Source organism: Sapajus apella, unplaced genomic scaffold (genome assembly GCF_009761245.1).
Source record: "Sapajus apella isolate SASKATOON/1434 unplaced genomic scaffold, GSC_monkey_1.0 scaffold20, whole genome shotgun sequence".
NCBI classification, from domain to species: Eukaryota; Metazoa; Chordata; class Mammalia; order Primates; family Cebidae; genus Sapajus; species Sapajus apella.
The window spans coordinates 3,336,721-3,350,249 of NW_022436960.1; the positions used below are offsets into that span (position 1 = coordinate 3,336,721).

The window sequence follows — 13,529 nt, forward strand, 5'->3', positions numbered from 1 at the left end:
TCACTGGATGTGCATAATTCACCGTTGTGTAGAAATGTGATTGGAAAAAAGGGTATGATCTCACACTAACGGACCAAGTGGGGAAACCCAGCAAGGCCTGCTTGTTCAGGTTCTCCCTGGCCTCTCTGTGTAGCATTCCTTCCTCCAGGGTATGGGGCAGGACCCTTTCTGAAATGAGGGTCTTCTGACCTACAAACAGACAAGGTAGGTCAGAGGATTTCCTTACCACCAGCTTCGAGGGGCGGGACTCCTTCTGAAATGAGGGTCTTATGACCTACAATCAGACAAGGTAGGTCAGGGAATTTCTTTATGCCTAGCTTTGAGTCAGAAAAGCAGAGGACAATTCCTGCCTTGGGGAAAAAAAGGGGCAGGTGAAAGGAGGGCAGGAGAAACTCAGAGAGAGGCTGTTTTCTGAGGCCTACAGCACGCTGATATTCTAATAAGGGCTCTGGAAGCTACTAGCTAGGAAGTGTGGATGAAAACTAATACATATATCATAATATCACAATCTTCTATCCAGTGACCATGCCAAATTCACTTATATAATCATATTAGCATATATTATATTACTATAATAGTTTATAGCTACTTTCACATTTTCCATATACACTATCAAGTCATCTGTGATGCAAAATGGTTTTGCATCTTCCTCTCCAACCGTTAAATCAAAGAGGTGACAGTGAACATGCTTGTCTTGTTCCTGAATTCAGGGGAACAGTGGGATATTTAGTATGATGTCAGCTATAGTTTTTGCTTTGTTGTTGTTCTTGGATATCTTTTATCTTATTAAATAAATCAATTTTATCCTTTTAATTCCTACTTTCCTCATAATTTTTATCATGAAGGGGTACTGAATTTTACCAAATGCTTTTTCTACATCTGTGAGATGAACTTACAGTTTTCTGGCTTTATTCCATTAAAATAATCTTGCATTCCTGGAATAAATCTCATTTGTCAAAATTTTCTTTTTAATACATTGTTAAATTCAGGTCATTAATCTTTTGTTTAGATTTGCTTACTGCATTATTGTTCATTAGAAATAATGGCTTGTAATTTTCTTTTTTTGTAATGTTCTTGTGTAGTTTTTGTATCATGGTTATATAGCATGGTTGTAATAAGACAATACAGGAAGGGCTTTGTTTCTCTCCTCTCTGAAGGAGTTTATGTAAGATTGGTATTGTTTCTTCTTTATGTTTTTCAAGGAATATGTCCATCTTATTTAAGTTGTCATGTTTACTGGCATCAGGTTATTAATAATGCCATCCTATGTTTTTAATACTTATAGGATCTGCAGTGATTTCCCCTTTCATTAGTTTTACTGGCAATTAGTGTTTTCTCTTTTTCTCACTCTCAATAGAGGTTTATTAATTTTGTTTTTTTCAAAGAACCAACTTTTTCCTTCAAAAAACCTGAGACATTTTGTGTTTATCCTACATCTGCTTTCTATTTCATTAGTTTTTATTTTTTCCTTCCTTCTACTTTTGTTGGGTTTAATTTGCTTTCATATTTTCTACCTTCTAGAGATAGTGGCATAGATCAATGATTTTCAAACACTCTTTCTAACATATACATTTATAGCTATAAATTTCCCCATATGTACTTTTTGGGGGCTTTTTTTTTTTTTGAGACAAGCTATCACTCTGTCGTCCAGGCTGGAATGCAGTAATATGACAATGGCTCACTGCAGCCTCAAACTCCTGGGCCTAAGTGATCCTCCAACTTCAGTCTCCTGAGTAGCAGGGACTACAGGCACATGCCACCATGCCCAGTTAATTAAAAAAAATTTTTTGGTAGAGGTGGAGTCTTGCTATATTGCCCAGGACAGTCTCAAACTCCAGGTCTCATGCCTGGCCTCAGTTGACCCTCTCTCCCTGGTCTCCCAAAGTGTTGGAATTACAGGCATGAGCCACTGCACCCAGCTCATATGTACTGTTTTATCTGCATCCCACAAGTTTTGCTATATTTTCATTATTGTTCAAAATATTTTCTAGTTTACATTGTGATTTCTTTTCTGTCTCATGGCTCATTCAGTATTACACTACTTAATTTCCAAACATTTGAAGATTTTAAAAGTTACTCTTCTGTTACTAATTTGTGGTTTAATTCTTCTGTAGTCAAAGAACATACTCTGTATGATTTCAATCCTTTTTAACTTGACACCTGATTTATAACCAGCATATGGTCTATTTTGGTAAATGTTTTATGTTTACTTGAGAAGACTATGCATTGTACAGTTGCTGGCTGTAGTTTCTACAAATGTAAGTTAGGTCAAGTTGGTTAATAATGTTATTCAAGTTTTCTGTCTTTACTATTCTACTTCCTTATTCAATCAGTAGCCTGGAGGTATGGTTAGGACCTCCAACTATGCTTCTGAATTTGTCTCTTTCTCCCTTTAGATTTTTTGTTTTATGTGTTTTGAAGATATGAATGGATTCATACAAATGTAGGGATGCTATGACTTCTTTTTCAATTACCCTTTTATCATTAAAAAGGTCTGTCATTATCTTTAGGAATACTTGTTGCCTTAAACGCTTGTTTGTCTGATACTAACATAGCCACACCAATTTCTTTTGGTTAGTGTTTGTAAGGTTTCTCTCTTCCAATTTTTTACTTTCAACTTTTTGTTTTTGGAGGCCTCATTGGAATCTCTTTACCAGCTTTATTTTAAAAATAATTCTCCAAGGTTTGGCAGGACTGATCTGGACACTTGCTGAAGGATGAACATTTTAAAATGTCATACTTTTTGCATTGGAGCCCATAATTACAGCATTTGCACAAGTTTTATTCTGGGGAGTGTAGGAGTAAGTAGGAGTGCCTTTCCTGTTCTTTTAATGGAAGGTCTTGCAACTCCAAATATAATCATGGACCACATAATGATGTTTTGGTCAACAACAGACTGTATATACAATGGAAGTCCTGTAGGACTATAGTACAGTATTTTTACTATACTTTTTCTATGCTCGCACATGTTTACACACATGTGTTACAACTGCCCTCAGTATTCAGTACAGTAATATGCTATACGGGTTTGTGGCCTAGGAGCAACAGGCTATACAATATAGCCTAGGTGCGTAGTAGGCTATACCATCTAGGTTTGTATAAACATACTCACATGACAACAAAATCCCCCAATGGTACATTTCTCAGAATGTATCCCCCCTCGTTAAGGGATGCATGACTGTACTGTCTTCATATGTTTCTGGGGACTCTGGGTAAAAACAGTCAAGAGTCCTTTAAAAAAAGAAAGATGCTTGATGGTGGAGAACAATCTTCTTGTCCCTATATATGCCTGGATGTAAAAACTACAGAATCTACAGACTGGCAAAGACTTTAGAGGTCTCATCTCATCCAAATCCCTGCTTGATGACAGACTGTCTCTTCCAGAATCTTACCTCTCGGGCTGGCAATGTAACACTTTCCATATTTCAACAGTGTGCTTGTGAGAAAGTTCATTCTTTTACTGCATTAAAATCATCTTCATTATAGCATCCAGGCAATATTCCTAGTTCTGTTTTCTGGGGTCCACAATGAAAGTGAGATTTCTCTTCCACATAGCACCCTTAAGAGACTTGAAAACATTTCTATCTTCTCCAAGTAAATATCTCTTGTTACTCCTTCAATCGTTCCCCATATTATATCACTTTCAGATCTTCCACCAGTTTGGATGCCCTTCTTCTAGCAGATTTCAGTTTGCTGTACTCAGACGCAGTCCCAGTGTCCTGAGGGTAGTGTAACTCATGCAGAGCAGAGCAGGACTACAGTCTCCCTTCTTAAATTCACTCCATCTCTATTAATTTACTCTATTCATTTATTCTACTTCTATCGATTCACTCTACTTCTAACTCAGCCTGAGAAATCACAACATTTTTTTTTTTTTTTTGAGACAGTTTGCTCTGTGACTCAGGCTGGAATGCAGTGGTGCGATCACAACTCACTGAAACAACCTCCTGAACTCAACAGACTCTCCCACATTGTCTCCTGAGTAGCTGGGACTAACAGGTATGCCCCACTATGCCCAGGTAATTTATATGTATATTTTTTGTAGAGACAGGATCTCACTTTGTTGCTCAGGCTAATCTCGAACTCCTGGCCTCAAGTGATCTACCTGCCTTGGCCTCTCAAAGTGTTGGGATTACAGGCATGAGCCACTGCAACCAGCCACATTTTTTGGTGATCAAAATGCATTCTCAACTAAAAATCCTTCGGGTTTTTCACCCTGAATGTGAGCTTCAGGTTAGATTTTGGCTAACGGTACTATAAGTTACTATATCTTTTCTCCACAACTGATTACCTGGTTTTATCACCTGTTTAGCAAATGGTGACAATAATTCTTGTACCATTATTCTTACTGGGGGAATGAAATAATAGATGTGAAAAGTGCTCCATTAACCATAAAGGGCATTAAACATGTTGGATATCCCTATTTAGCTATAAAACCAGGAATCTTTGACTCTCTTAACCATGTCTGACCGCTTTAAGGTGGTAATCCACATGGACTAAAACCAAATCTGTGAAAAATCAGTCTTTCTACAGAGGTCCCTAAAAGTTGCTCTGGACCAGATTTCCTGCCATTTTCTCGAATGCCTTGGTTTACCAAGAATCTCTTTTCTATTCCTAGGTAACATGCTCCATCCATTTGCAGAGATATCATCAATCCCGTCTGATAGCCTGTCTCCTGAACATGTGATTTCAAGTGGCAGGCTGTGCTCGGAACTTCTCAGTCATACTCTAACTTAGGAGGCCTCAAGTTAGAATCAACACGGCCCTCCAAATTTAAACAGAATACCACTGAAGACTACTGTCAGTCCGTCCTGGGGTGGGGAAAAGGTCTCTTTCTCAACATGAGGTTTCCTCTGAAGGAGGTGGTGACGTGCTGAGGTCCCTGAGAACAGGCTGTGTATGGGTTTTGGGGAGCTCTTCCAACCCATGCCCTTTCTAGTACACCATGCTGTCATCTTACTACACCCTGGAGGGCAACCAAGAGGCAGGAAGGGAACAGAAAACTTGTCATAATAAAAGCAATCACTTAGGGAACACCTACTATGATTCAGGAAGCACGCCAGGTAATGGACCTTGTGTCAAAGACATGGAAGTACTGCCCTCGCAAGCCCCAGCCATCAGATGTTCTAAAAACTTGAGATGTTTTTGATTGTCATCAAAATTGGAGCCAAAGGTTCTATATATCCTGCAATGTGTGGCACAGTGTGTCACTAAAAGACAGATCTAGAATTAGTGAATTGGAATGACAGGGGGGCAGCTTTGTGAAGGTTTCTAGAAAGACACATATACCATTATACTATTAAGGCTCATCAACAAGAGAAAAAGGATGCCTCTGGAGGTACGAGGAATTCAAGGTTAGAAAGACTACCTTTTATCAGGGGTCCTGGGGTAGAGATGTCTCTGTTAGCCATGAGCATCTGAAACTTAATAAGGCTATTTTGGTTAAAGCAAAAACCCAATCAACAGGCAACACACAAAAAAAAGAACCCAGAGTTTCTGTTCTCTCTCTTCCGATTGCTGATTCTTTCCAAGACAGCAGCTAACCTGCTGCTCAACTTAGCTGAAGCTTGACCCACAAAGGCTGCCACAATATAGAGTTTTTCATAAATGCTATAATCACAGATCTGTTAACTTCACTGCTATAAACGCCATTGTCTATCTCTAAGAAGAGAGTTGGAGGGAGAGCACCAAACTAACCAAAGTCCCTGTGGTTAAGTCACACAGCCTGTTTCTCCATGCCCCTATTTTAGTCCATGACACATCAGAGTATTTTGTCATGATTATGTGTGTACTATTCATGACACAGGTGGACATGGTTGTTCCCTCGTACTTACACAGGTACTTGCCAGGTACACTTATAAATTATCATATCTGATTTGCCTAGGTTGTACTATTAGGGAGAGAAATGACCCCATCTTGATATTTGTTCTAAAGTAAGACTTAAAAGGTTGATGAACCAAAAACCTTAATAGCCACCTTACATATGAGTAAGATGAACACATTTGTGCAATATATTTTTTCAAAGCTTCCCACATCTATTATTTATTTCAATCTGACAATAACAGTGAAATAGGGTGTGGATTACTGTCTCCATATGACATAGGTAAAAAGTGAAATCCAGAAAACAGTTTGCTTAAGGTGTCATACCTTGAAGGATGAGGATACAGAGTCAAAATCTGAGACCAGGCCCTCTGATTCCGAATACTGACCTTTTTGTTCTAACATCTTTGAATGATATGCGTGTGTAAGGGGTGGGTGGTGAGGAGGTGGTGCACAGGCTCATGGGTATAATCTGCAATTCCAGCACTGACCTGCTGATCCTGTAGCTTGACTCCAACGACTCTGAAGGTGTTGCTGGCAGTGTTGTGGTAGATGTTGATCCGGCTGAATCCCTGCTGGCCAGGCTTGATTGGTACCCATTTCTTACTGGTGTCATCGTAGACCATCACGGAAGCCCGAGCTTGGCAGATACTCTGTTCACTAGAGAGCAAGAAAAAACTGGTGTCAGCCTCAGCTACAGGTGATGGAAGTTGACTTTGCCCTTTTCTGAAACAGGCCAATTGCTACTTGAGATAAAGAAACTTTCCAATTGCCAGAACTTCCAACTGTCTATGGAAGAACTGCCTTGTGAGGTGATGAGTTTACATTCTCTAAGGAGCCTGCAGAGGGGAGAGGAGATTCTGTGCCAAAACTTTCAATAGCTTGGAAAAGATTCACAGCCTTGTTTCCAGGGGAAAAGTTGCCTGGATGAGAATGGAATTACAATTACAATTTGCCAACTGTTCACGATATTCCATGTACTGTATTAAATAAGAGAATGTGGCCAGGCATGGTGACTCATGCCTGTAATCCCAACATTTTGGGAGGCTAAGGCGGGTGGATCACTTGAGGTCAGGAGTTCGAGACCAGCCTGACCAACATGGTGAGACACCCCCCCGCCTTGTCTCTACTAAAAATACAGTGGCATATGCCTGTAATCCCAGCTACTCAGGAGGCTGAGACACAAGAATTGCTTGAATCCAGGAGGCAGAGGTTGCAGTGAGCCGGCACTGCACCACTGTACACGAGCCTGGGCGACAGAGCGAGACTCTGTTTAAAAAAAAAAAAAAAAAAAAGCGCATGAGAGAGAATGCATTGCAGCACCTAAGCTTCACAATTTATGAAGCAGCTATTTATTACCTCCATTTTTTTGATGAGAAAAAAGTGGCTCAGAGGCTTGAAAAGATGTATCTGAGTTCACACAGTGATTAAACTGGGGATTTCCAACCACTTCTGACTGACTCTAGAGCATATGATATAGACAATATTCTTTCCAACATCCAACAATATGCTCCATTTATGGAATTAGGCGAGGGCAGCATCAAGACAAGCTATGCAGGCAATGAGGTATTTAGGTGAGCTAAGAAAAGAGCAACATAAATCAAAATAAATAGGTGGCTACTTCCATACTTTGCTGAAAACATTTACGTAGCAAAGCAACCTCATTTGTTCAAAATATGACAGAGAAGCAGGGAAGAGGCCCCTGGAAGGATAAAATAGCCATCACTAAAATTAATACACTAAAACCCCTGCACAGTATCCAGAGGAAGTATCTCAGAACCCACTGGTTCTTCATAAGCCCTAATCATCTTTAACATCATTTCCAGCCTATTAGAATTTCTGCATTTAAAAAAAGCAATACTCATTTGTTCCTAATTAATTAATTAATTAATTAAAGAGATGGGGTTTCACCATATTGGGCAGGCTGGTCTCGAACTCCTGACCCCAGGTGATCTGCCAGCTCAGCCTCCCAAAGTGCTGGGATTACAGGCGTGAGCCACCACGCCCGGTCTCTATCTCTCTTTTTTTTTTTTTTTAAAGAGAGAATTGTGCTTGCTGAAGGTAGACACACTGGCCACAGTGAGGCGTGGTCATCGGCAAGCATAGCTGCATAAAGACGAGGGACTGGAAGCAGAACTGTAATGCTCAACAATTTGGGAGCAATCATATAGAAGGAAAGTGTGTACAATGGTGGATGATTATAATGCTGAGACCAAGCAGTTGAGAAAAAGTTCTATTATGTTCACTTCACCATACTTAAGAAGATCTATATCCCCAGCCCTGCGGTTATGAGATGAAAAAAACAGTGTTTTTTAAGTTTTCAAATAGCTTTATTGTTTTTTTCCATTTGCTAAAATGTAACATGCTTGCTTTTCTAATTATTCTTCTATTCTTAACAGTGGTTTTTATAGGATTAGTTCTCTGTGACTTGGAAACCTCAACTTGGCCAGCGTAGTCAGTTCCTCAGTGTTCCACAGGGCTGAGTTCCCTCAGGGCCCAGCTCCCCTACTGCTTGGAGACTGTGGATGATCCAGTGTATGGATTATTATTATACTTTTAAACAACATTTTTGTGTACAGTGCCATATATAAGGCCCTTCCCTACATATTCCCTCAATTTCACTTTGAATGAACCCTATGCACATCTTACAGCTTGAGTGCCAGTGCCGAGTCTCAGGCCTGATCCAAATGCCTGCACTGTTGGGTCTCAACCTTGCCGCTGACTACTCAGGTCTGTCTCTGGTGTTTAGGAGCCTAGGGCACACCTGACCTCAGCTGTCCCAGCCTTGCGTTGAGGGCTCTGGGCACATCTGTGGACAGATGTATTCAGAGTGAATAGTAAGGGTTTTGATCTGCAGTTTGTGCTGCATCATTCTTCCCTATAATTCATCATTCATTCCACAATATTTAAGAGGGCAGAAGTTATCATCTCTGTGTTTTGGGGCCTGAAACAACATATCTTTTAAGAGAATGTGCTTAGGTAAAGCTGCTCCTCCCCTAGTTAAGTCTTCATGAAGTCTAGTAGAAATTAGAGTAAACTAGCTGGGTACAGTGGCTCACACCTGTAATCACAGCACTTACAGGAGGCTGAGGTAGGAGGATCACTTGAGCCTAGGAGTTTGAGATGAGCCTGAGCCACATAGTGAGACCTTGTCTCTACAAAAAAACAACAAAAACATTAGCCAGGTGTGGTGATGGGCGCCTACAGTTCCAGCTACTTGGGAGGCTGAGGTGGGAGGACACTTGAGTCAGGAGGTTGAGGCTGCAGTGAGCCATGATTGTGCCACTGCACTCCAGGCTGGGTGATAGTGTAAGACCCTGTAGAAAGAAAAGAAAGAAAAGAAGGAAGGAAGGAAGGAAGGAAGGAAGGAAGGAAGGAAGGAAGGACGGACGGACGGACGGACGGACGGACAGACGGACAGGAAAGACAGGCAAGGAAAGGCAAAGAAGGAAGGAAGGAAAGAAAAAAAAGGAATAAATAAATAAATAATAAATAAATAAATAAATTAGACTAAACTGTACACAGAACCAGATAGACTTTGGGTCAAATCATAGTTCCACCCCAATGTAAATGAGCCATACATCACGTTATGGGCTAAGTTCTGGCACTTACTGCTTCTGGTACACTCAGTTGCTAAATGTGACAGTCAACAAGTAGGTGTGTGTTCTGGATGCTGTCTTAAGAGCTAGGACAGATCCTGAGATGCAGCATGGTCTTGGTTAACAAAACATGGATTTTATTAAATCAGAGGGATCTGAGTTGGAGCCCAACTCTACCGTTTGCTGGAAGATGACCACAGAGCCCTGAGATGATTCTGGGGGTGCACTCTGGGGAGCTGCTGTGTGAGGGGCAATGCTCTCTAGAGTCCCTGTGTGGCAGCCATGGAAGAATGCCCTTCAGCTGCCCTGCAGGAGAACCTGCTATGGAAGCAGAGCTGGTGCACAGAGGCCATTCTGCTCTGAGGCTGCTCCCAGCCACTGACTGAACATGGCAGGGGTACCAGTGCCAGCCCGTTCCTTCCCAACACAGAATTCATCTGTGGGGGAAGCCTTGGCTTGGGAATGCCCTATCAGCCTGGTCCAGATGTTCTCAGCATTGTGATGTGGTCTGAGATGCTTCTAGTCCATCCTTTCTGGCCTTTCTCCTTTCGTAGACTTTTGACCTCTGTTAGAACCTGGCACGGAGAATGTGCCTAATAAATGCTCATGGAATAATCTCAGAGCTGAAAAGAACTGTAGACACTAATCCACTTTAGTGTCCAATAAAGCTGCCCTGAGAAGTCCACACTGAGCTTTGGGTGACAGGGAACTTATTACTCTCCAAAGCAAACCACTGGTTATAAATGGTTTTAATTTAGACAATCCCTCCTTGCTCTGAGTGACATGCCACAAGGTGCTCTGCAGAGCCTGTGAGAACCCATCGGACAGCTGAAGGAAGAGCGTGTCCCTCCATTAGCCACATGACAAAGCTACCAGTCCCCTTGCGATCCCATCAGTCTGGGGCCTAAAACTGGGCACAATATTTAAAGCTTAGTCTGACCAGTAGACGCTAGTGAGTAAAGAAACACTAATGACAGTGAGATGGGTGGAAAAGTACCTGCCCTCAGCAAGCTCCAAGCTAGTCTGGCAGTCAGACGAGTAATTATAAATCTTACCCAGCCTGGAAGGATTAGGGAGGGTGGCAGGGAAGGCTTTTTCAAAATTTTTACTTATTTATTATTTTGAGACAGAGTCTCACTCTGTCGCCCAGGCCAGAGTGCAGTGGCACAATCTCAGCTCACTACAAACTCTGCCTCCCAGGTTCAAATGATTCTCGTGCTTCAGCCTCCCATGAAGCTGGGACTACAGGCACATGCCACCATGCCTGGCTTATTTTTGTAATTCTAGTAGAGACATGATTTTATCATGTTGGCCAGGCTGGTCTTGAACTCCTGGCCTCAAGCTATCTGTCTGCCTCAGACTCCCAAAGTGCTGGCATTATAGGTGAAAGCCACTGCACCAGGCCTGGGGAGGCTTTCTGAAGAGAACGCTGAGTGGGTTTTAAGATGAAGACTTTCAACGCCTAGGTGAATTCAGGAAGGGGACGTAGGATTCTAAGCAGAGACAGGTGGCTGAGCAGAGGTAGGGAGGCAAGAATGGCACGGCATGCAGAAAACCACGAGCACTAGGTGGGGGTGAAGCACACCTAGGGTAACACACACATCTTTTAGGGGAGCTACTGAGATGGCATAAGTAAAGCACTATGCTTGCCACTAGATACTTCAATACCAATAACCATTTTTCTTCTTGTAATTATACTCACAGTATCCTTTTTTTTTTTTTTTGCTGTTGTTAATACTTTAGGTTCAAATTAAACTTGTGGTTAACCAAAACCCCTGGTTTTCCCCCACCTTTTGAATAGTGCTGGTTTGTCTCTTATTTTATTGCTACTAACAAAACCTAAATGCAAGACACTACACATTTCTTCTACTTAAGATTTGTTTTGCTAATTTGGGTTTATACATCTTTGAAATTTTTTTGTTTTAATAAAATCTTGATTGCCATCTAACCTCGACATTGCCTCTGAGCAATATATATATATATTCACTTGCCTTCTCAACATCTTCACTTGGATAAATACTCAAACTCTGTATTATACACATACTCCCTAGGCATCACAAATTTAATTTGTTCAAATCATCTAACCCTTGAAGAAATTTATTATTTTTTTTTTTTGTAGAAAGAGGGTTTTGCTATGTTACCCAGACTGATCTCCAACTCCTGGGCTCAAGTGATCCTCCTGCCTTGGTCTTTTTGGTCTCTCGAAGTGCTGGGACTACTGGCACGAGCCACTGTGCCTAGCTATGAGGAAATCTGATAGACAAATGTTTTCTTAAATTATTTATTGAATAAATGAATGAATGAACTGTTTTTAAAAACACATACATAGGAAATTTCATTTACTAAATGGTTCCCATGAGGTCTTCATGTCTCACAGGGTTCTTTTATATTGTTTAGTAGGGGACTAAAATCAGTAAAAATACACTGGTTTGTTCTGTATACCAGGTTGGTGGACTTCTTTCCCCGCTGGATATAATAGGCACCTCTGAGCTGCAGGTGTAACTAGAATTTCTCTCTTGGGAGAAGGCTCTTTCCAAACAAGCAGTCCAATTCCCCTGTCATTTTGGGCTTTTGTACATGTATTTGTGGGGCCCATACAATTTGAGCCTTTACTATCCCTCCCTGTGTCATGTGAGACATAAACTCTTAAAGCTTCAGACTCCACTTCTATCAGCTTACAGGAGAAAGACCGTGTGACTCTAGGCCTCAGTTTCCTCATCTGTACAAGGTTGAGTCTGACCTCAAAGCTCCCTCAGACAAGCGCTGAGTACTTGTTGAGTTCTGCTCATTAGCCCGGCATGGGGCAGGGCACAGCAGGGAAGATGGGAAAAGCCATATCTTTGTCCTTTCGCTGGTTCAGCAGATAATTTTTTTAGACCATACACCAAGCTTGTCTAACCTCTGGGCTGCATGCAACCCAAGATGGCTTTAATGCAGCTCAACACAAATTTGTAAGCTTTCTTAAAACATTATGAGATTTTTTTTAAAGCTCATCAGCTGTTGTTAATGTTAATGTATTTTATGTGTGGCCCAAGACAACTCTTCCAATGTGCCCCAGGGAAGCCAAAAGATTGGACACCCTGCTATATACCATAGACCACTTCTGAATGTCTGTTGAAATCTCTCACTGAAAAGGAAAAAAAAAAAAGCAAAACACACCCCAAATTGTCTGCCAGTAACACTGAAACCTAAGCATAGACCTTCCAGGATTTGATTTGGGAAATCAGTAATGCATTTCAAGGTAAAACTATTATGTAGGCAGCTGGGTGTGGTGGAACATGCCTGCAGTCCCAGCTACTTGGAGGATGCAGACAAAAACTTGCAGCACAGCCCTCAGTGATGACAGCCTGAAGTCAACCTCGGGCTCTCTCTCTCTCATCCTTCTGGAAAAGTCCAGGTTCCGTGTCCCTGGACTCTCGTTCCCCCGCTCCCTGTGTGGCTAGGAACAAGGTTTCTGAAATTCTCATGGGCTTACACAGACACGCCATCCCAGTCCTGTTATTTCCTTGAAGGACAGAGTGCAAATTCATAAAGTAAGGGAAAAGGAAGACCCTCAGGGTGGAACGGGGCTAACCACAAGAGGTTTGTTGGGAAGTACAAGTCCAGGGTTGAACTTGGAAAAAGCACAGGATGTAGACCTATCCAGAGAGAGGCTGGTTCCTGCAGCCCCATGCTTGCTTATGCCTCTGCCAAAGCACTTTTCAGTCTGCCCTGCCTCTCCGAATCTGCCTAGGTGTCTGCACCACCAGACTGTGAGCTCCTTGAAGGTAGGAACTGTGCTGTTTTCCCCTTGGTAAAGCCAGTCCCTATATGCTGTAGACATGAATAATTGTTAAACAAATGACCTGACTGTGGGAAAAACAGTGCGTTTATGATTGTGTGCTCGTGGGAACATGCTACTCACAATCCTCTCCGGTTATTCTCAAAGAAAGTGTAACCGCCAAGCAAAGGCATCTGTCACAGATTACTATCAGCCTTCTCTCTCATAACAGCCTGGGACGGGTGAGTCAGGAAACCACAGCTCTGTGGGTGGGCTCCTGTGCTAAGTGAGCCTCAGCCCCGTGTGCTGCCTCTAAAGGTGCATCTCAGCTCTGCCTGGGCCCAGGCCTG

General features: G+C 41.9%; 1 protein-coding gene across 5 annotated transcripts in view; it reads right to left on the reverse strand.

Moving 5' to 3' along the window:
* The window catches only part of EVL (Enah/Vasp-like), a 182,733-nt gene that overhangs the window by 53,635 nt on the left and 115,569 nt on the right, over positions 1-13,529 (reverse strand). For all 5 annotated transcript variants that reach the window (XM_032287422.1, XM_032287420.1, XM_032287421.1 and 2 more), the window contains exon 2: positions 6,312-6,480. In XM_032287422.1, coding sequence (XP_032143313.1) covers positions 6,312-6,480 — 169 coding nt within the window. The remainder of the gene's footprint in view (positions 1-6,311; positions 6,481-13,529) is intronic.